This window comes from Pungitius pungitius, chromosome 2 (assembly GCF_949316345.1).
Source record: "Pungitius pungitius chromosome 2, fPunPun2.1, whole genome shotgun sequence".
Lineage (NCBI taxonomy): Eukaryota > Metazoa > Chordata > Actinopteri > Perciformes > Gasterosteidae > Pungitius > Pungitius pungitius.
This window is the reverse complement of record NC_084901.1, coordinates 22,560,746-22,583,640: the sequence shown is the minus strand read 5'-3', so window position 1 is coordinate 22,583,640 and position 22,895 is coordinate 22,560,746. Positions and strand designations below refer to the sequence as shown.

The following is a 22,895-nucleotide window of genomic DNA, read 5'->3' as shown; positions in this document are numbered from 1 at the left end:
AATGGGAAGAAGGGGGTAAAACGAGAGGGGGGGAGGGGAGTGCAAGAGCTACGGAGAGATAAGGGAGGGCGAGACCGTTACATCCCGCTTTGTAATTCACTGTGTGTGTCAGCATGTGGTGTGCACATGCATGTACGTGTGCACGTGCATCCAGCGCCGGCGGCATCAACCCGCCGCATGCCAGACACGCTCCTTGCTGTCGAGTCTGCTGATAAATCCGACACGCAGATGCACAGTCAGGCCAACAGGGGAATGGCGACAGTGCACCTCACACGCGTGCCCCTCTGTCACTCACTTAACTCCTTGCTGCCCTCTGTGTTACACCACCCTGGGCGTGCACCCCCCCCCCTCCCCCCACCCCCTCTTATTGAAATTCCTTGCGTGGCTTTGGTTAGGAAAACAATTTACAGCCGCGCCGTGTCTGTGGCTCTGCCGAGGCCATAAAGAACAATGATGAAGCCATTAGCACACGGCATTCATTAAAAGCTGCTGGCTGAACGCTGAAGATCAATACAGGGTGAAAATGAAGAGGGCGAAGAAATAGGAGAAGAAGGTTAAAAAAAAGAAGAGAAGAGAGGGAGCGAGGGGTAGAAAGTGGGGAAAACGAGCACTGCAGGGTAATGGGGAGAGAGATTTTTTGAGAATGCAAGAGCTCACCCCAACACACACACACACACACACACCTCCTCTTTCTCCTATTCTGCCTCTCCTGACGGAGGCAGATCTGGCAGCAGCTCCCAATCAAAACCAAACAACAACAAACACATTTCCCGCACAGGCACAGACGCACACATATAATCACCCACGAGTAAAGGTTCGCAATATATCAACAGAGAGAAAACACACTTAAATACACACTGCGGCAGCTACACGTTGAAACGCGATTCAATTGTGATAGCTTGGCTGAACAGACGAGATAAGACAACGTGAGGATGTATGACTTCAGGGGGCTTCAAGGACTTCAGGAGGCACATTTGGTTAATGTAACACACAGAGAAGGAGAAGAAGACTCGGGTGGTGCCATGGACCCTGGGAGGGAAAGAGCATCGGAAACGGAAGAAGACATCAGCTACCTGTGAACGTGAGACCAAGAGAGGTTACAACATCATTTGGAAAAGAGGTCCGAGTCAGCGACCTGGAGTCACGCAGGTCAAGGAGGGTATTGACACAAACATGCTCTGTGCCATCCACCCAAATGCACCCCGGTCTAATGCAACTTCCTTTTTTCCTACAAACACAGCCGAAAATTGGAAAAGTTATCAGGACTTTACAGATCATTCAAAACGAGTGTCATGTTAAGAAAGCTAGGTTAGTATAATTCATCACATATATCCAGAAATCTTTGCTGATATCTACTGAAATCCTTTTAAAATAATGTAAGAATTCCTGAAGCTATCCCGCGAAAACACGGACAAAGTAATTGAGGCATTTATTTGCAAGTTGTTCAGACCAGGACACTAAAATAGCTCTGCAGTTCAATAACACCAAACAGCAACAGGTTGATCCCATTAGGCCGAGGGCTAAACTCTTCCGAGACATGATGCCGGACGTCGTCTGTGATGCGACACACTGCTGTCAGGCCCACCTCTCGCTCATCCTTTATTAACCGCTACACAATGGACCTTTCACTAGATCGAGATGACGGCCTGAATGGACTGGCTGCGGGGTACGGGAGAGAAAAGGATGGTGTCAGACAGAAGGGCACGGAGGCATTTGACAGCAGCTTTAAGAAGGTGTTGAGAAGCAGAGGAAATGTGGAGGGCAGGCGGTAAATAATGGATCGTGCGGTCAGTCACCGCCCGGTCTTATCAAACGAAGGCTGCATGGGAACGGCCACACAGGGGAGAGGAGATGAGAGCTGAGGATTGGAAGTGCAAAAGAGGAGGGAAGAGAAATAGGGAACGAGTGAAGAAACTGAGACAGGGAGAGCAATAATAACTACAGAGGGGACGGAGAAGAGGGGGACTGTGAGAGGAGAGGATGTGGAAGGTGAGATTGATGGGAGGAGGTAAGAGAGGGAAATGGAAGAAGCAAATTAGAGCAGAGAACTGGTAGGTCAACGTAAATTGCAGGGGAGATAGGTGGGGAGGGAGGGAGGGAGGGGGCGGGTGCAAAGAAGGAGCAGGTGGAGAAAAATGACAGAAACAAGATGGCGGGACGGAGAGGAGGGAGAACTGCACCTGGCTCAAACCGGCTCAAAGGTGGGATCTGAGTCATCGGAAACACACGTGAGGATTCACCGGAGCAGTGAATGGAGGAGACAAGGTCAACCATCCCGACAGGATGACTACACGCAGCGTGCAGGCAGGAGATAACACGTAACGTCACATGTGTGGCTGAGTCGGTTCTGTTTGGACCCGTGTCTCCTTGATAGTGGTCTATTTCTCTGTTTTAGGCCCCCCCCCCGGAAGATTCCTTGCTGTACGCCGCCCACGTGCTGCACGCCGCCTGTCAGGGTGGGAAATACTACCTTCTCTCTGCCGCGCCAACACCAGGCTGTGAACCATTCAGCTATTTAATGTTTCACCAACATGAAGGTTTAACAGTCACTACTATTCCTAGACGCAGACATTTAGCACTCGATACACGAGAGGATGATGTTTTATTTTCCTTCCAAACAAAAATGCCAACTTTTTCTGAACTCAATACAAATACTTCCATTTAATTGACTGTGCCCTTCTGTGTCTTTCACTTTTCCTCCCTCCTCAGCAGATAAAGACTGATGGAAGGGCTCATTCTATGCAGCCTGGGGATTTATGACAGAGCTGGGGGGGTAGAACGGTGCCCCCCTCCCCCCGAGAGCCGCTTCCATATGAATTACCATGCATCACATTTACTATTAAACATGCACTCTGTGTCCCTTATGGCGCATTAAAAGTGATATGACAGCTTTTTTGGAGCTAAGCAGCAGTTCACACACACACACACACACACACACACACACACACACACAGGGGGAGAAGCACATTCTGAAATATCCACATCAAAGCATGTGTGCACAAAGATACACACATGCTTACCACATGTGCAAAGACTGCAATCGTGCACATGCAGACACTTGTCCATCCTACTTTCACGCCCTCTCGCTCTTCTTTGAACACAGTGAAGTGAAGCCAAGTAGCCCCCGAATCAAAGAGGGAGGACTTGAAAGAAATATCTAATGAAGAAAAGAGGAGCGGCGGAATAGTTCACTGAGCACTTCTGTGGGACACTTTGGATCTAAGTCCTCGGGGGGCGATGCCGGTGAACCCACAGCTTGAAATTCCACCTCCGTGTCCCGTCATCATTCATCAAACAGGAGGAAGAGCTGCCTCATCAGCCAGCACTTTGAGGCGCTGAATATATAATGCCCCGTTTGGTTAAGGCCACTTGGTCTTTGCTTCATTTGAGCTGCTCACGACATTTGACTTCAGCAAAGGAAAGAGGTGAGGATGAGGAGTCTGACGCCCTCTGCTGTGCACTGTGTGGCATTCAAGTGAGACCTCTGAGTGAATTGTTACTGAAGTTAAAATGTGGGACGCTTGAGTCACCTTTTTTCGTTTTTTTTCTTTTCTTTTCTCTTTCGCAAATGAGCTCATCTGGTCGACCCGGTAAACGGGCAGGAAGGAAAAGGATGATTAGGGTTGCATGTTCCTCTCATTCCCAACGCGAGAGCACTTTGAAGACTGAGTGGCACATTCTTGGTCGGCTCTTCCAGGGAAGTATCCCATGGAAAAGTTGGTGAGTAGATTTTGGTTATTCTTTTTTTAAACTTTTCCCGTTGTGTATTAATACTGACATGAGGTAACTGGAGGCTGAAGATGAGAAGGGACTGATTAGGACTTTCTGTGTTTTGCTGGGCATTCTTTAGCCAAAGACAGTTTTTGTTTGCCTTCCCTTGTGAGGTGAATGGTGAATTAACAAACATTTATCCTCAGAGCATCCACACACTCACTCCCTCATTCACTGCCAGGCACAGCGCCACCTGCCCATTAGCATGTGAACTAATGCTTTTTCAATCCCACTCGACCCCCAACGCCACAGCCTTCGGGAGCAATTTGACTTACGGACTTACAGAAACACATGCAGACCAGATCGAACCCGTGCTTCCTCTGAGCCACACTGCACAGCGTTGTAGGCCAGAGGGAGGCACCAGAGGGCCGCCTGCATGGAAAGGATAAGGGAAACCTTGCAGGCGCTGCCGGGGCTTGACAGGATGTTTGCAGCGTTTTCTTCAGGAGTTAACAGGAATTCCACAGATAAGTTTAGGGCTGAGCAGGTGGGTGAGAGACAGAGATGAACTCAGAGGAGGAAGGAGGTGAAGATAAGGATTTGGTATAATCAGCCTGCGGTTATAGAGGAGGTGAGCACAGCTTAGAAGGGGTATTTTTAACCAAAAAAGTTGTATTACTCAACAGTACAGTAAAAAACGATTTACATCTATTCCACACTTCTGCCAATACAAAACCTATTTGAGGTTAAAATTACAGACATTTCACATGATACCAGCAATATTAATTCCATCACGCCACGTCTTTTTCTTTTTATATCGACCAATACATTATTCATGAACAGCTACTACTTAAACTTAAACTGAAATCAAATCATATTGACTTTCGCTCATTTCAAACGTTTGGATAATTGGTCACGGTTTATGACCATATATATCATTTGTGCCGCTTTCAGCTTCAGGGACTTTAATTAACAGTGGTTGCTCACAGTGCACACATATGCTGTACATTTCCAGTGGGAAACACAGTTCCGAATTAAGGAGAAATCGTTGACTTTTTGTTAGCAGATCCATCAGGTCAGCAGATGGGATTTTCTGTCGAATAAAAGCTGTATTTTCTCACAACTACCAGCAGAGGTCAATGGTGCCCTAACGTCACCCTCCACATATACAGTATGAATCCTGTGAGCATACCTGCATTTGCATTGTCTTTGAGTCCACTGAATAAACAAAACCTCACTACTTCCTCAGCAGCTGCGGCTGCTACTGAGGGAAAGGAATATATTAATGTTCCTATTACAAGTGTCCTAAAATGCAGACTGCTAAAGGTCATTAAAAAAAGAGTCTGTAAGTCAAAGTATAAAAGGCAGAGAGGCCCTTCGGCTGCAGAGCACACTGACTCTTTTTAACCTTTCATGTATACATCTTACTAAAAAAGAGGAAAAAATGGTGTCGGTGCTACTAAGTGAATAAATGAAATGAACCATCATTAGCGGATCTTATTCTTATTAATCAATGAGAGAGGATGTTCATTCTTAGTGCGGGGACCTTTTTATCTGTGCTTATAGGGAGGCCCTTCTGTTGTCTCTCAGAAGTCTGAGTTATTGACTCCACTTTCAAGCCAAATATCGGCCCAATCTCCTGTATTTGCTCCTGTGACGTAGCCCGAGGGGACGGAGGTATAGCATCAGTCGTTTTTGAAGTACTATTAGTATTTCAAAGAAGACTGAGAGGAAACAGAAAGGGCCCACCACAAATTTGACACACAAGGATCCTTTTACTCGTCATTAAGAGGAGCTCAGCCTGGAGGGGCGTGGAGCTTGAAAGATGTGAGGGGGCCGGGGGTCCGAGAGGGTCTGATGAATGATGCTAACGAGTTGCATCATGGAAAGTGTACAATGTAGAGAAACTCCTAATCTCTTGGGCTCCTCTGCTTCGTTTCGACCCCGCGTCTCTCACTGCAGTAACACATGAGAACCTTTTTGAGAGGACAGCATCAAGACAGATTCATCAAAATCCTTTAAGAATCTTTCAGACACACATTAAAGATGCAGCGTGTGTGTGTGTCAACTGCCCTTTATCAGCCCTCTGAAAAAAACGAACCCAATAAGACCTCATTAGGCAGGCAGCAGGAAAGTTTGTGTTCCATGTTCTGTAAATATCACCGGGCATCTGGTGTAGTGAAGCACCTCATCAAACTCAAGCAAAAGTTGAATTCCAGCCAAAAGAGCTATTTGTGAACTATTTGTGATTGAAACACAACAGCAGAACTATTTGTTTTCACGATTTAAACAAAAAGTGCATCGGCCTGCCAGATTAAAACAGCAACATCCACAATAGGAGAGAAATGCGTCCCCACAAGCCCTACAATGACAATATTGTAAAGGCCTCCCTAATGGGCTGGAATTTCAGACACGCGTGTGTTTAGTTTAGTTTAGCTTCTGTTCATTCTTACTGCTGCTTCCTATTTTGACTGTGGATTTTCTTCTAAGCAGTAATTTGTTACGCAACCAAATCTCAGCAGCAGCTCCTTCATGACATGTATGTGTGTGTGTGTGTGTGTGTGTGTGCGCATGTTCCTTGTGGGCGTTTCTAGCCAGTGTGACAGAATGTGTGTGAGTGAGTAGGTCTTTGTGAGTGTAATGTATGTGTGTGTGACTGACTTCTATGATGTTTCCCATTCCTCCGGACAAAATGTCAATTGGCTCAAAGAGCATTATACTGTAAGTGTGTGTGTGTGTGTTCCTCCAGGCTGCTGCTGTGCAGCACACATTTAGTGAAGCTTTGCGTGCATTCCCCTGCTTAGCTTCAACAATAAAATGCACCAGAATGACATCTTCAATTTACTCCAATATGTGCACATGAAAAAGACACATGGATGCACACCAACACATAACAGCTAATGAATCCTCTGTTCTTCCCAGCATCGTGTGCGTACGACTCCTTTTCCCCCGATGCCACACGGACACATTTTATACCTCACAGTCATCCCCATCACACCTACCCACACACACACTCTCTGCCCTACATCAACTTTATCTCTCTTCACTGTTAGCTGCTTCATCGCTTCCTCCATGTCTCCTTCGGTCCACCCTCTGGAGAGCACACTGAACAGAACGAGGTCAACTGCCGACAAGAGTACAGTGCAGATCAAAGAACAGATTTGTATGAGCTGAAGATGAGCGATGAGGTGAAATGGACTTTAACATCAGCTTGTAAGAGAGTAATTTAACGGCGTGGCCAATGAAACGGTTCACATCACACCTAGGTCTACTTCCAGAGCTTGCAGCTGTGCAAGGACACATCCACACAGACGTGTGCTTGCACAAACACAAGCCAGAAGAAACACAACGGAAGCACTCACGGACCTTTGATGAGAGTCCCACTGATCAGTTTGTGCAGGGAGGAAGCAAACTTGACGAGTCCCTGTTTGCAGCGCTTAGCACACCCGGCCATCGTGACAGCGACCTGGGAGCAGGCGGGCAGGACGGGGGTTTCCAGGTCCAGAGCAGCTCTCTCAAGCCGAGGCGGCAATCGATACAACTTCTTCTGGTGGAGTGTATGGGCACAACCGAGTGGGCCGGTCAGAGGCGGGCAAGCTCCTCTTGTGAGCCGGAGGGAGACGTGAAAACGAAAGCTGTGGTCTCCCGTTGCTTTCCCCTCTCCCACTTACCCCTCCTCCACCTTCCCCATCCCGCCTCGGAATGAGTCCGAGTTAGTGCCTGCTTGACAGAGGCGTGAGCACGTAGAGACAGCGGGTGAGAGCCAGAGGGGACGCGGGTTAGAGACATAAACTCAACTGAGACAACCAAAGCGCCTTGGAGGTGCTCTTACAGTCCGAGTTTCCAAGAAACTTCCTTCCAATCTTCAGGCAGCCCCGGGGGTGGCAGTGATGAAGACGTCTCATCACCCTTTCTATATTTTCTCCCGCTTCTTCTTCACTTCTCTCCCCCCCCCCCCCCCCCCCCCCCAGCTTATCAAATGACTCGTGCCTTTCAAGTGGGGGAGCAGTAATCCACCTTCAGCACCGGGGACAATAGACAGCTCCCCCCGATGCAGGGCAAACTCACTGAGCGCGTTCGTTTTCTCTCTCTAGGCAAACACACACACACACACTCACTCCTCCCACAGCCTCTCTACAGTAGCGCATACACCCCCCCCCACCCCATGGGTTGAAAAAAAGAGCTGTGTATGTGTAGGTAAGGTCATGAATAGCATACTTATTCTTCAACAAATTCTACGATGATATATTTTCTAAATGGGTCCATTATCCTCATGTTTACATGACATATTTCTTAATGTAGATAAAGTAAAGGTAGTGAATGTCTCTTTTAATAAATGATTAAAAAAAAAACATCCGACACAACCGATACAAATACGAGATGCACGAATAGAACGTTTATAAATCATGTATATGATCAAATACATGGAGACAATTAAATGTAGTATTAAAAAAACTTTAAAATAACCTTGAATTATTAAAAGTTTCAGTGGTATTCAGGCAAATGTTGACTTTCAATCAAGTGACTTTAAAAAGTTAATAACAAAATCAATTACATATGAATATACTTCATAATAATATAACGTCTTGCATTTTTCTGCTGTATATATTTAGGGATTTCTTTCATAATAGTCAACTGTTTTGTAATAATGTTGTGTCCATTTTTGAAAGGTAAACGGTTGCAGAAAATGGAGACACTGAAGAACAGATACCGCTGTATTCCACGGCACTCAAGCAAGTGTATTGAGTACTCTATGCCACTGTAGTGCTGCTACAAACGTGCATCACATAGTGTCAATGTAGATGTTTTGGTTTCATAAAGATTCTCTTCATCATTGATTCCTTTCAACTCATTAACATACCTCAAGCCAGACAGCTGGACCGCCCATTAGTCCGTCCAGTTGCATCTTCCCAATCGTGTTGAGGCATCCGAGCTGTTGACTTTCACCAGGCCTCTAATCCATCCTGACCCAGCTTTACGCAACACTCTCATCAGCACCTGAAACTAATTGAGGGAGAAATTGAGAGACTAAAAGAGAGTAGAGGATGGAACTGAAAGAGGAGAGAGAAGGAAGCTGGTACAGGATGCAGAAATGTTATTCTATAACGTCCTCCTGGGCTATATTTAGTGCACATCACATTTAGCTCCTGGACTAAAGCATGCAAAGTAAAGGGGGGAAATAATGCAATAACAGCAAAGTTACGAGAAGGAGAAATGAAGAAATAGATGTAAACAGACACCCGGGTAGAGAGAGGCAAGCAATGAAGCAATGAAAATGCAAATAAATGGCATACAAAAACAGAGAGCTGGAGAAACGGGAATGAGCTGGAGGATGTGAAAGTCCCGATCTCAAGGGTCTTTGCCGTCTAACCGGGACTGAGATCAATACTTTTCTGTAGGTCCACACTTTGTGAAGGCAGCGGAAGGTGAGGTGAAGAAAAAAGGAAGAAAGAAAGAGAGGTGGGAGGAAATGAAAGCGAGTTGAACGGTTGAGCGGAGTTCAAGAGGGGGGAGGATTGTTTTCTGAGGCGCCACCGCTGTTTTGGCTATTAAGCATGAAGAAAATTACCGTGTGGGGGAATTTGCATGAGCATGCTTCTCTATTACCGCCCCCATTGTTCATGATTAATGAGATTAGGGTTGCATTTGCACACACATTCAAGGATGTAAGGGTAACTAATTGCTTGTCTCTTCCCAAATTAGAAGTCGCTCTGTTTGATGTTTGTTTCAATGTGGATTTGCACAAACGGATGAAGGTCTCGGTTTCTCTGCCCGGTAGGAGAGCGTACGTGAGGGGCACTGTGGAAGAAAGAGATGGTAAAAAACTAGAACTAGAATGGAGAAGAAAAGGAACAAGGGTAGATGCAATAAAGCTTCAAATTGAACTGAAAAGGGGGGCAACGAATAGAGAGAAAAAGGGGCATTAATATAATGTACTTGGGTGAGAAAAGGCAAAGATGAAAAGAGAATATGAATTGTATGAAAGAGACGGAGTTTAAATAGAGAGCTTAAGTTGTATAATGGGAGGGAAAAAGGCTTGAAATGATGAAAGTAGAAAAGGAGGAAAAGAGACGAGATGGACTAAAAAAAGAGAGAGAGAAGGAGGTAAAAAGAGGGAGGGGGTTGAAGAAAAATGAGCCAGACAAAAACAGAGGAGATTGCTTTGAACGCTGCAGATCTGTCAGAATTAAATCACAGGCAGCCAGCTGTAAGCTGTGATAATGGTTTTCCTCTAAATATAACAGGCACAGAGATGGGCTGATACGGCCACAACAACAGACTCAGAGATGGTGAGAACAAAGGAGACATCCAACACCAACACAAACCACAAATCCGTGTACATACAAAAGTCAGGAGGGATCAGCAGTTGGTAATCTTCTTCTGAATGCATAGTATGACAATACCCGTGCAAGCCCCCCCCCCCACCCTTACATACGCACACGGCCCTTGTAATGAGCAGCTACAGCATCAAAACAAGACCTTCCAGTATCAAGACCCATCTGCCCCGACACAGCTCATCAGCCTGCAGGGCCAGAAGTCCACTCCAGACCTCCGTCCTACTCAGGCTCAGAGCGCTCAGGGGGGGGCCAGTGGCCGATGATGGAAGTGACAAGATCTCCTCTGGGGGGAATGAAAGCCTTAAACACACCATTGCTTCCTCTTTGAGAGAAGCTGCTGATAACGACTGTCTGTCTCACTCACACACTCACCCTGCAGCCCTGATACTCCCTCAGCCACATATGCAAAGGACACACACACACACACGTACAGAAGGCTCCAGAAGTGCCTTTAAACGTCACAACGGAACATCCTCGCAGGAAGCTTGAGCCCAGCTGTCACCGGCGTCCCATTGGGAAGTGATGCACATACATGTCCTGCAACTCCCATGTTGGCCTACACAGCATCAGTAACATCATGGCACACGTATCGCCATAGATGTCATTAAGTGGCTCAAACCAGACCTTGAAGCGCGCGCACACACGCAAAATATATGTGTCGCTAATGATGGAGGGGGGTCTGGGGAGATTCCTGTGGATTCTTTAGTCGGTGCAGGGGGGAGCTACAGATTACATCGAGTTCATCTAAATCTGGAGTCCAACCTAATAGATCCAACATTCAATTCGTGCTCTCACACATGTGGCGTATCGCAGGAAATTGTCCGTGCAGACGCACTTAAATGAAGAATCGATAAGGCTGGTCAAACCTTCAAACTTCAGTAGCGATCGATGTTGTGCTATGGTTTAGTTTGACCCATTAAAAAAAAACAAATGAAAGGACAAAGTGGATAATATTGTATGAGGCCAGGGGAGCGTGGGGATCAGGTGGGGGAAGAGACACACCTGGAGCTGATCTGCTCATCGGGGAGAGGAACAAAGGTCAGGTAGGGGGAAGGGAAGCAGGGTCGCTTCTCCCCAACATCTCCAGGGTTAAAGAACTTAACCCGCGGTTCATCTACAATGTTTTTTTGTTACAGTACATATGTACTTCCCGTGCATTCTCAGCTCTTAATTAATATAAGTAATATAAGTAATGTGTACGTAAGCAAGAGTATTGATGATACAGAAAACGCTGTGTTGCATCACATGTTTTCATTTATTTATATAGTAAAGTGTAAAGTGCAATAAATTATTCTGATTTGAGGATTAATAAGTGAATAGTGAAATGACAAAATGGTACTTTCCTCGAGGAACTACCGCTGCAAACAAGGATATGGTGTCTGTAAAAAAAAGCACTCATCGGTAGTGTGAGACGTTTTGGGTGTTGCTGATACGAGGTTTACTCCAAGCAACAGACACAAGACAAGAGAAAGCGGCGCAGGAGACGAGGTGTTAGAAGACACCTACCCTCCATCACACAAACACACTCCCTCCTCCACCCGCAGCTCCTTCTGCTCTCAGAGGAGTTCCCAAAGCGTGTGATGATGAGGCTCCACATTCTAGGCCGCGGATGCTTCTTCTTCTTCTCGCACCTCAGGTTTTTGGTGTTGTGACCGATTAGATGAGAGAGGTTTGAGTGTGTGTGTGCATGCACATACGCATCATCCACCCTACTAGATCTCCTGTGAAAGCAGCTTTCAGGAATAGGGACTGAGTTACAAGCACACAAAGCAGCTCTCATCGAGTCATTAATGAATGTCTGCCCCCTTTGTCCATCGATGGGTGAATAAACAGGAGTAAGATGTAAGAGTTAAATCACACATTTATCGTCACCACCAAAAGCTGAGAAAGAAAAGACAAAGCTTTCTCACAAAATCAAATGGTTTTATAAATATTTTATTTAGCCCATAAAGTAACATTCTGAATCCCCAGATGTTTATTGGACAGCTCAGTGTATTTTCCATATTATATAAAATCTCAACTTTGAATTGATTTTAACGAGCATTTGTAAACCCAAACTGTTCAGGTGTTGTAGCACACAGACGCTGGAATGGCGGTCAATATCATAGAAACATTTATTCTCTGTACAGTTGCAAAGGAATCCACGAGGAATCAATATCTATATTACTGATAGAAAAATACCTTTGCTGCACCGTGATCACTGCACACCCGTACATAAGGTAAGTAGCAAAAGAACATTGTGTGTATATCGTGAGCATTGTATAAAACAATACAAACGTGCAAATATAACACCTACTAGGTGTGAGAAATCAAAGTGTCACTCATACAAAAAGACGTATCGTTTGTGGCATATTTATATAATATTCTCTACAAAAAATATCAGGGATAATTTCTTTTCTTACTTCCATCTCCTGCTATCAGCTATAATCAGATACAACAATGACTGTGTGCAAAATTCAGAACTTAAATAACTTCTTTGTTTGGAGTGATCCCGTAAACCTGCACAAGGAGACGCTGACACACGAGTCTTTGGAGTGAATCTCTTCTTCTTCTCATATTTGGCTTCATGTGTAAAAATCAAGTAAGATGTTGCGTCGGCACGTGACTGCACATAAAAAATAAAAAACAAAGGCTTTTGATACAGTACGTGTCCCTTTAGCCAGCATCTTCATGTCATAGAGTCAAGAGAGGCAGCAGCATTGATCTCCCATGAAGCAATACGACACCTGGTCTCTCTGTGTTTAACACAGTGTTCAGACGTCCCTCCAGCGCGTTCTGTCTTGGTGGAACGACGGCATTAAAAGTTGGTGTCACGAAGCAGCGTTTGACTCCGTGATTCATCTCTGCGTCATGTGGTCTGTAACAAACAGTCGCGTCTTCCTCAGTGCGGATTTGTCTGATTTGCAGCCACTATGTTTCTCATTCATTCAAGACAACTAAGAAACAGGAAGTTCTTCCAACAACAATCAACCAGCTGCTTTCACGTGCAGAGCAACGCTGAGGGACGGAGGGACAGAGAGGCAACAGTCCTGGTTTGTGTGACATCTTCGGTGAGTGGTTTTGAGGTTTAGCGGCCGGCCACAGTTCAATAAACGTATTCGTAGGCTGGTAAAGTGAGACAACGTGAGATTCTTCTGATTGGTTGACCTGAGCCTCGGGGCATCCGAGCAGCGTGACGGTGTCTCCTGCCGGGGGTGGAGGTTAGGACGGCCCCTCGGGGAGCTGCAGGCTATAGATGGCTGTGAGCTGAAGGGCGGACACACAGGACAAAGGGAAAAATAGATCGTCAAACAGAATACAGAGAAGCCCTCTTTAAATATGATTTAAAGTCAGCTGTTCGATCAAACAAAAACATTCAAATGTGCTTTGTGTCGGCACCAACACACTGATTCATTGAAACAGACAGACACCCATTTACCACTGAGAGGCTGCAGCAATCCGACCGAGCCCCCGTTGTGCTCACTGCAGCGAGACCGAGACTCAGGCTATTCAGACCGAGGCCATGTACATGGTGTGGACAAAGTTTGAACTGAGGCCGTTGGATCCCAGCGTCTGGACACTGATGTGGACCGGGCCGCTTAGCTTGACGTTCTCCAGAACACACTGGGGAGAACGAAAAAGCAAAATGAAAAGCTGCTGTTCAGTTTCATTTTTAAGAGCGATGAGAGCTTTCAAAGAGCCTGATACCTTGGTGCACGCTGAGCTCATGACAGATTTGTGGAAGTCTCCATCTACAAACACCTGAGAGGTGAAAGGAAAGGATGAGTACAAGAAGAAACAACTAGTGAAGTGTGGGCATGGTGCATGCTGCCTACCCGATAGCCGTACACAAACGTGCCGTTGCTGCAGCCCAGCTCGTCCAGCGGCGGCCTTTCCCAACCAATCATCAGGCTGCCCTGGCCCACTGTTCTGATAACCTCAACAGATTGAACCTCAGCTGGAGCTTCTGGAGGAAGAGAAATCAAGCACCGTGCTTTATTTACCTGTAACGATCCAACGCATGTAACGCTGTAAACGTGAGGTAAATGCAGCCTAATCGATTGATCTCTTTATTAATTGGCAGGCATATTTTACTTTAAAATCCCACGAGAATAGAGAAACATAACGTTACTCACTTCAAACTGAACTTACAAGTGAAAACAAGCACTTAGGTGAAGATGTATCATCATGCATTGCAGTGTGCAATAAATAGGACAACATCAAACTGGCCAAATCAAAATTGTTCTGGAATTAGATAAGACATTATTGTTTCATATCTGGACTGGATATAATCACATTGCAGCAATACACAAGCATATATAATACAATCACGAAGCTATAACACGAAAAGTTTTATGGTCAATTCAATGAGTCAAATCTGAAAAACAAGAATGTGTTACAGCAGGACTTTAAAGCAGTGATGTGTGTGTTTGCCCTTTGTGTAACATCAAATAAGTGGAGTACCTGTTGTGGGCCTTCCCGGAGCAGCAGTGGATTTTCTGCTAGACTTGCTGGACCTCCCAGGAGAGCAATGAGCAGGGCGAGTGCAGGATGCAGCAAATACAAGCCCATGGTGGGCGGGTGCAGCACCATCCGTTTTATAAGGCGTGAGAAAAAGATTTGCCCCAGGGGCAGTCGATGAGCTCGGGGCAGCTGTCTCTGAGGTGGTGGTCAAGACATCACAGTCCACGGTGATGGTGGTGGTTAAAGGAGTAGAAAACGCGTGTCTAGGGTCAGATTTAGCCGGGACAGCAGGCGTTTTCTTTGCCAGTTTTGGGGAATCTATATCTGTGCCACGGCTCGAGACGGATTTGGCTTTGCAGGGTGCCGTTGTGGAAAAAGGAAAGTCAGAAGAGCTAGTTACAGCAGACCATGTGGTTTTAGATGGGTCTGCTTTAAAGGGACCGTGAGCAAACAGGTTGGGACTTGATGTAATATTAGCAGATCGAGAGGCCACTGCGTCAAAGAGTGTTGTTGACTTATTTGTGGTTGTCCCTGTTGGAGTGTGCTTAGCTGGGCTCAAAGCCGCGGTGACCGGGAGCGAGTCGGTGTGCGGAACATTGAAACGGAGGCGCTGCTTCTTCGTCTCAGAGGCAGCTTGCAGGTCGGCCGAAAATAAAAAAGGGAGACTTTTCCTGGGCTGCGGTCCCCTTCCTCTGCTCTCTGGAGACTTGGAATTGAGAGAGAAGCATTTATTACACATCTAAAAACATCAAACTTGTAGGTTTCCACTGTTTTTTTTTTTGTGCACGGATCAAATACATGAACATGAATAGAAATATGTGGTGTGTCTAATGAGACTTACGCTCCTGTAGGAGCAATGCTTTTTTTCAAACTTAAACCTCAACCTGCATCTTTGTAGCATAAAGTGTACCTGATAGCTACTCATCAGAGTCTGCTGCAGCTGCTCATACATGTCCATGATCTTCTCGGGACTACTCAGCCTCCTGCTGGGACCCCAACGTGCGCTGGAGGAGGGAGGAGTCGGACTCAGTGGGGATCCAGTGGAACCGGTCGGATCCAGGGAGGACTTCTCTTCTGTGTCCGAGTGATACGATCCAGATGTCTCTGGTCCACTGGCGGAGGCGGAGAGCTGTGGTGGGAATTAGCATTTAGGCACATGTGAGTCCTTTAAATTTAATTTACAATTTAAAGTCAAAAGCAATTTTACAAACAACAGCGATACGTTAATGTCATTGTGAAAAAATAGAAAATAGAATTTGATAGATTCAGGCATATTAGCACATGAAGAAAACATCTACAAGCCGGGGGGACTGTGCCCTCCTGGTGTATGTGTGAGAGTGACTTTCCATCACAGTCCTACATGAACAACCTTGACCAGAGTCACTAGACAAAAAGGAAATCTCACCTGAGCTCTAGTGGAGATGTTTCTCTCTCTTGGTGCAGGAACCAAAGGAACTACAGGTGACGGAGTCGCTGGCACACTGGGATGCTTCTGCACTGCTGAGTTGCACACATGTGAGTTGGCACTTTTCTTTTGTATTTCTGTCAGTCCAGGTGTGACTTCACTTTGCCAGTCTTCCCCATTTGCTTCAGTTATGACTAAAGATCTGGGCTTTTCACTTCTTACTTCGGAATCAGCTTTGAAGCCATTGTTGTGTTGCTGCTCCACAAGTGGGGATGTGGCAGAGCATGTCTGATCAGCTGCGAAACTACCGGTGCGGTCATGGAATTTGGAAATAAATCCCGATGTCAACCCAGAGGCGTAATCCTGGGTTTTCACGAGGCTGCGTGGTGTGAACGCTGCGGTGTAGTTCTGCAGAGCAGCGTCTCTGAGCAGCTGCTCGACCTGATGGGTGAGCGTGGAGTCCACACAGTCGTGTCTCTGCATTGCCTTCATCATCTGAACCAACACGCCGTTCCTCTCCTGACACTTCCCCACCAGGCAAGACAGCTTGGCCTGTCATTGGACAAAACATCCGTCAGTCAAAGTCAGCTTCTCGGAGCAGTAGTATTACAATAGGAATGGAGAGCTGGATCCTTTTTGGCTCACCTTTAAAGGAGCTACGTCCGGATCACTCTGGCGCTCCTTTTTCAGTGCGTCATACTACAGTCCGAAATAAAGCAAAAGCATCCGCTATCAACATGAAACTAACTGCTCCGACAAACACTCCGACAAACACTGCAGAGCCTCCGCCGAGTGGTTACCCACCTTAGCTCTGATGTCGTTATAACGTGTCCTGAGTGAGATGAGAACAACGCTGGGATCATCCTCACTGTCATGCCCTCTTTTTAGGGCAATGTACTCAGAGTTCAGCTCCTCTAGGGCCACCGTCTGTGAGGTTTTACACACACAAAGGAATCTGTATAAGAACTTAGCGTATTTATGTACTATCTATTAGCTCACGTTTAAAGTCTTAACACGATCGAAAGTCAAAAGGCTGAAGAAAAGTGATATGCTGAAGTTTAAAAAGTTTGAAGAAACACACTTGAAAGACAGACAAATGACACCTTAGCTTTGAGCTGAGCTGTGAGGATGTTGCATTGCTCCTTTTCTTGGGCCTTTAGTGCCACAGCATCTGCCTTCTCCCTGAGCAGGCCTGTCACCTTCCTCTGCAGCTCCTTTACCTGCAGCAGATACAAATATAGACAATGGGTTTATCTGGGTTTGCACCTGGAGGGTAAAGTTAGCAAAAAAGAAAAACAAACAATAATATTTACTGCTAAAAATGCGTAAATAATGTGTATGTTTTTTGCTTATTGTGTTTTTCTCTTCTGGATAAATACCTGGGTGGTGAGGCTGTCATTTTCCTCTCTGGTTTCTTCCATTTGAGAAGCTTTATCTTTAAACCTCACCAGCTCTTCCTTTGCTGCGCTGGCCTTTCTCTCCGCCTCCTCCCTCGCTGCGTCTGAGCGACGCAGCTCACAGCGAAGCAACTCGGTCTGAAAACCCCACAGGCATCACCGAGTTAGTAAGCTAGTGAGGAATCACAGTCCTGTAAATATCAAACACAGCTGAAACACTTAAAAACACCTACGTCACAAAATCTGAAATTTAAACTTCACATCTATCCTTTTTGGAGGTATTAGTTTGACAAAAAATCTAAAATCAAGTTTTCTATTAAATAAAGCCAGCAAGTGGACCTTGAGTTCGAATTAATATTTAAAATTGATATTATTTAGTTTAATCCACGACATGTCTAAAGTCAATATTACCTTTTACCACAACAAACGTAAGAAATGATAAGTTGTGTAAACTCACACCCACGCGGCTCTTGTCCAGATCGTCTCGTGACTTCTGTAGTTTTTCTCCCAAAGCTTCAATCTGCCTCCTCAGGTCGCTTTGCTCCTCCTTGCCATTAAAAACACGTTGCATAAGTACACATTGATTGATCCAACGTAACGACACTCGATAAGCCATCGTGCTTAAGGAGGTCTATATTGACACAACAGACAGCGCCATAATGCATGAATCCCACCACGCTGAATACCTGTGCAGAACCTCCCCTTTGGTCACGAGACGGACCTCTCTGTGTGGCTCCTGTATCACTCGCCACACTCAGCGGCGTCGGATCGATCCCCTCCGCCTGCTGCAGGATGTTTCTCTCCTCTCTAAGGCCCTGAAGTAAAAGCTCTATCTGTTTTTCTTCCTGTTTCAAACAACTGATTGAATGTTCAACTCTCTCTTTTTCGTCTCTCTGCTCCTTCAGACACTTAAGGGAATTGGTGAGCTCATCTCGCTCTCGTTTCAAAAGGAGCACCGACTGGCTCAACTGGTCACTCTCTGTCTGTAAACTATGTAGCGACTGCATGATTTGATCTCGCTCTTCTTTTCCACTTGAGAGGGATTCTAACAGTTTCTCCTTTTCTCTTTTGAAACCCGATAAAGACTCTTTCTCCTCTTTCAGGCCACTGGTAAACCTTATTAACTGGTCTCTCTCCTCCCTCAGGCCACAGACCGTCCTGGTAAGCTGCTCTCTCTCTTGTTTGACCCCAGTCAGAGATCGAGAGACGCTGTCTTTCTCTTCCTTCAGTCCCCAAACTGTGCGTGTTAGCTGCTGTTTGTCTTCCGTTTGTGTTTGGATCGACAGAGCGACGTCTCTCTGCTGCTCTCTGAGGGCATTTATGCAACCCAACAGTTCCTCTCGGTCCGTTTTGAGGCTCTGGACCGACCTGGTGAGCTGCCTTTCTTGATCAGTCAACGAACTAACGCGCAGACTGATCAGCAGGCTGTTCTGCAGAGGGTCACAGTGGTCACCATGTGGAGAACCGGGTGCTGAAGCGGCGGTCAAGTCGTTGACTTGTGGAGCTGACGTCCCCCGTGGCTCCTCCCCATGCAGCACACGTTCCACCAAACTGTCCACACACTCTTCTAGGTTCGGCTCTTGAAAACTTCCCGATGGTGCAGCTGTCTGTTCACTCTGTAATGGAGATCCACACGGTGTGTTGGCAACCTGTGATTCCCCCGGACGCTGTTCGCTCTCCTCTAACCTTTGCTGCAGCTCCATGATGGTGTTGAGATCATCCTCTGTTTTCTTGGTGAGTTCTGTAATCAGACACTCGTGTTCCTGGCACTCCTGCTCCAGCCGCACTCGGTTTCCCTCCAGCTTGAAGATACGCTCCATCAGCCGTGTTTGCCCCCTCTTGATCTCCTCTTCTCTGAGCTCAATGTGAGCCACCAGCTCCTGAATCCGCTCCGCCAAGGCCCGGTTCTCTTGATTCAGGGCCCAGACCAGATCTCCATGGGCGAGGGGGAGATCAGGGGCATCTTTGGCTCTATTACTGGCGGACAGTGCACAAATCTGGGGATACACAGAGGTAGAATTTTTGATACACCGAAAGTTAGTTATTCCAGCTGTATAAAAAGAGTGGGACTATTGCAACCGTTGCAACATACCTTTTCTCTTGAAGACCTCTGCTGCATCTCTGACTCTCGCCCCTCTTTCCTCAGTTGGAAGCTGTCGACCTCCGAGCTGACACGTTGTTCTTGATGTGCTTCAAGCTCCTTCTCCAGCCCCAAGCTCCTGTAGGCTTCCCTCAGGGCATCCGTTTCTTCACTGGGGCTTTTCTCCAGGTTGAGAACCCCTTTACAGCACCAGGTCCCCATTCTGAACTCCTCTAGTGTCTCTGTAGTCAAAGAGAGTGACCGGAGGATGGGGTCGGTTTTGGGCACATGGGGGCAAAAGATTTTAGGTGGAGTAGATTCTGATTGGGCAGATGAGGACTGATCCTCTGCGTTGTTCTGCAGACTCTCTGCTTCCTCCTGGTGGTGAAGTGGTGGAACTGCAGATGAATGCGGCCGGCCCGCTCCCTCATCCAACGTTAGATGTACCTACACGGAGGTTGCAGTTGTGGGACATGAGTCCACTGATGCAAAAATGCGACACATACCACCCATGATATAAAATGATCTAAATCAGCCTACAAAAGTGATATATTCTTAATTAAATCCGTGCCGTTTTTTAGGTGAAGTGAAAACCTGGTTGAATTAAAAGGCCAAATAAAACCACCAAAATCTACATTCAATATACTAATGGATCAGTTGAACAGTTAACGGTCTTAAAGTGTTTTATGATTAACTATAGATGCTACATCAATAGCTGTTTAACACTGTGCGTTCCAGTCTAATTGCATTAGACTAGTATTGTAGTAAAGAGGCTGGCTCGTACTAGCAAAATAAGAGTGCTCGACACAAACTACTTCTGTTTCTATTGTCTTCACCTAAAGCTGCCTCAGTACATCGCATCTTTACTCAGATATGTTAGCACAGTTCATCAGATGAGGATCAGGACTCTTGATACCCAAGTAAATGCTGAACGTGAGAAGACGCCCTCTTCAAAACTTCTACTCTTGGACCTTTTAAAAAATATATATTATATTTTGTTGTTTTTCTGTTGTACCGTAATAATAATTTGGTCGTACGCACCTTGGCGTGTGACATGACAGTCCCAGGACTCAACCAGTTTGTGAGTTTGTGGTTCTCCTCTTTCAGCTCTTCAACTTCCTCCATCAAGGACTGCTCAGACAGCTTCAGCAGCTGCACCTCTGCCTTCATGTCCTCCACCTTGCAGTCCAGGAAGTGGCTGTTCTCCTGGGCCTCCTGGAGCTGCACCATCAGCCCCCTCCGCTCCGTCATGCCGCCTTCCTCTCTCTCCAGCAGCACCTTGAGATCGTCCTGCAGGCTCAGGATGAAGCCTTGCAGCCTGGCTTCATTTGAGTGTGTTTCTTTGATCCGTTCTCCTTGTACCTCTTGGTCACCTTCTAGCCCTCCTCCCCTCTTGTATCCCACACTTGGCTGCCATTGCCTCCTCCTCTCCTCCTTTCTCTCCTCCTCCCCTTCCCCCTGTCCTCTCATGGGAGGCAGCCTCTCTGGTTCTTCCCTGGGCGCTACGGTCCCGGCAGTAATTCTGACTGCCCCGATGGCTGCGATGTCAGTGGCGGCTCTCACAGTCATGTCCAGCAGCTGCTTTTCTAGAGTGTAGATCCTGTCCTGTAGGCTGTGCTCTCTGTCCCGGGCCAGGCTGAGCTTGTGCTGGAGTTGGGTTTTGAAGTTCTCAAAGTACTGGGATTGGCGACTCATCTCGTCCTCTTTGGCCTTCAGCTGCCTCTGGCAGCGCTGCAGTCGGTCCCTCCAAACCTGCTCCCCCCGCTCCTTGTCGTGGGTCTACAAGGTTGGAGAGAAGGAAATATTATATATACAGACCATCTAACAGGGTAACTGGCCAAACCACCTCCTGAGTGGTCCTTCCTACATATTACAGAAAGCTCACTGCATACTGGGGTGTCAAACTCATCTTAGCTTTACTGACCAGTAAAATCAGAGGCAATGGTCCAGTCGACAGGGAGGGGGGCGAACCCCGGAGGACCGATTAGGGACTAGAGCTATTTCTAATGGAGAATATATCATTGGGCCAGCTGTGATTAAATACTATCCTGCGGGCCAAATATAACTCCCTTGAGTTTGACATATGTGCTCTACGTATTAGTTCCACTGAACAGACATTTTAGTCCAGACATATTGTAGGGCGATAACTTGACTCTCATAACTAAAGTCGACCTAACGGATCTCACACATCTGTATAAGAGTTTGTACATCCATGCCTATGTCCTGAGCACTCACCATGGTTCGGACCTCCTCCCTGAGCGTGTGTAGCCTTTGGTCCAGTCTCTGGGAGTGCTGCATGACGTGGAGGTGAGAGGCAGAGGCCGGCCGATAGAGCTGTTAGCAGCCTCCAAAGCTCTGATCCTACCACACAACACAAAGAATCTCAATGTCCTTTCTCCTCTACCTCCCAATGCCAGAATGGATATAAACATGCAAAAAAAAAATAGCTTGTGGGGTATTCCGAGGGAGATGTTGGCAGCAGCAGCGTGCCGGCGTCTCTGTGTGCAGTGCAGTCGTGTGTGTGTGTGTGTGTGTGTGACACGTGATATCGCCTTGACCAAAGAGTGAATAGCAGGTAGGTGTGTGACACTTGATCCCCTCTGTACCCAGCTTCTCACCTGTTCCTTGGGTAGCATCAAAGCGGTCGGCTTGAACCTGCGCTCCGCTCCAGGTCACTTCTCAATGAGCCTGTTGTCGTGGTAACAGAGCTTCTTCTCGTGCACGTCGTGTCCTATGAGGTCATCTGATCCCCCCCCCCCTCCAGTTGTAGGCCTGTGCCCACTAGGTGAGTGTTACCTGTGAGGGAGACAGCGATGGTGTCAGACGTCAGCAAAAAGAAAAACACTGCGCATCATCTCTGCGATGCTCTTTTGACGCGACAGTCAAAAATAGACACAGAGGCACAAAATACAATCATCTATTATTCACCGCGTCAACAGCTTGGTAGCAAGTTTGAGCAGAGGTATCTCTCAGGTTACCCCGCCTCTTCATCACCGGGTCTCCTCCAACCCCAAAATCGTACAGGACGGCCACACAGGTTTACGCTCGCATGACTCCACGTACACTGAAACAGTTCCCCACATCCATACTGCCAGTCTAAGGATATGGATATTCTTACTTGATAAGTAAGCTAGCAAGCAGGCCTGACAAATGTACAGGCAGGTATAACAAAGTCAATGGATCACAGTCACATTTGTAAAATACAAAAATGGTTAGATTTGGTGCTCAACCTTAAATTAGCATTAGTAGTAATCAACAAATCAACAAAGTAGTCAATTCTCATGAAAGGCACTTAAAACACAAACCTGTTCTTTGCGTTCCTTGAATCGTGGTTTCATCCTCCCGATGCAGCGAGTAGCTTCCAGTAAGCACAGCTTCAGCTCTGTGAACTTTGTTGCGCTGCGCTGTGGTTTCCTTAGAAACCAGAATCCTCCATATCCAATTCAGACCCATCTTGTACCCCCACCCCCCCCCCCTCACTTAGCACTGTGCACTCGTCTTCTCCTCTTTCCATCTCTCCA

General features: G+C 46.6%; 1 protein-coding gene across 1 annotated transcript; it reads right to left on the bottom strand.

The window, feature by feature from the left end:
- Positions 1-11,968: 11,968 nt before the first annotated feature.
- LOC119210518 (trichohyalin-like) lies at positions 11,969-22,803 on the bottom strand. Its single transcript, XM_037460615.2, has 18 exons — positions 22,680-22,803; positions 21,993-22,170; positions 21,610-21,735; positions 20,416-21,153; positions 19,387-19,821; positions 17,981-19,291; positions 17,752-17,841; positions 17,277-17,432; positions 17,001-17,117; positions 16,702-16,824; positions 16,543-16,596; positions 15,898-16,449; positions 15,403-15,621; positions 14,493-15,198; positions 13,865-13,995; positions 13,737-13,790; positions 13,468-13,652; positions 11,969-13,295 (listed from the first exon to the last, which is right to left on the bottom strand). The coding sequence occupies exons 3-17, from the start codon at positions 21,670-21,672 to the stop codon at positions 13,539-13,541; spliced, it is 4,863 nt and encodes a 1,620-aa protein (XP_037316512.2). The 5' UTR covers positions 21,673-21,735; positions 21,993-22,170; positions 22,680-22,803; the 3' UTR covers positions 11,969-13,295; positions 13,468-13,538.
- Between the last annotated feature and the right edge of the window lie 92 nt (positions 22,804-22,895).

Excerpts from the sequence above, each read along its gene's own strand:
- LOC119210518 (XM_037460615.2), bottom strand. The coding sequence starts at position 21,672 with ATGCAGCACTCCCAGAGACTGGACCAAAGGCTACACACGCTCAGGGAG. Across the intron at positions 16,825-17,000 it reads CAGCTCAGCTCAAAGCTAAG|ACGGTGGCCCTAGAGGAGCT; the intron begins GTGTCATTTGTC and ends AAAACCTCACAG. Across the intron at positions 13,653-13,736 it reads TGAGCTCAGCGTGCACCAAG|TGTGTTCTGGAGAACGTCAA; the intron begins GTATCAGGCTCT and ends CGTTCTCCCCAG.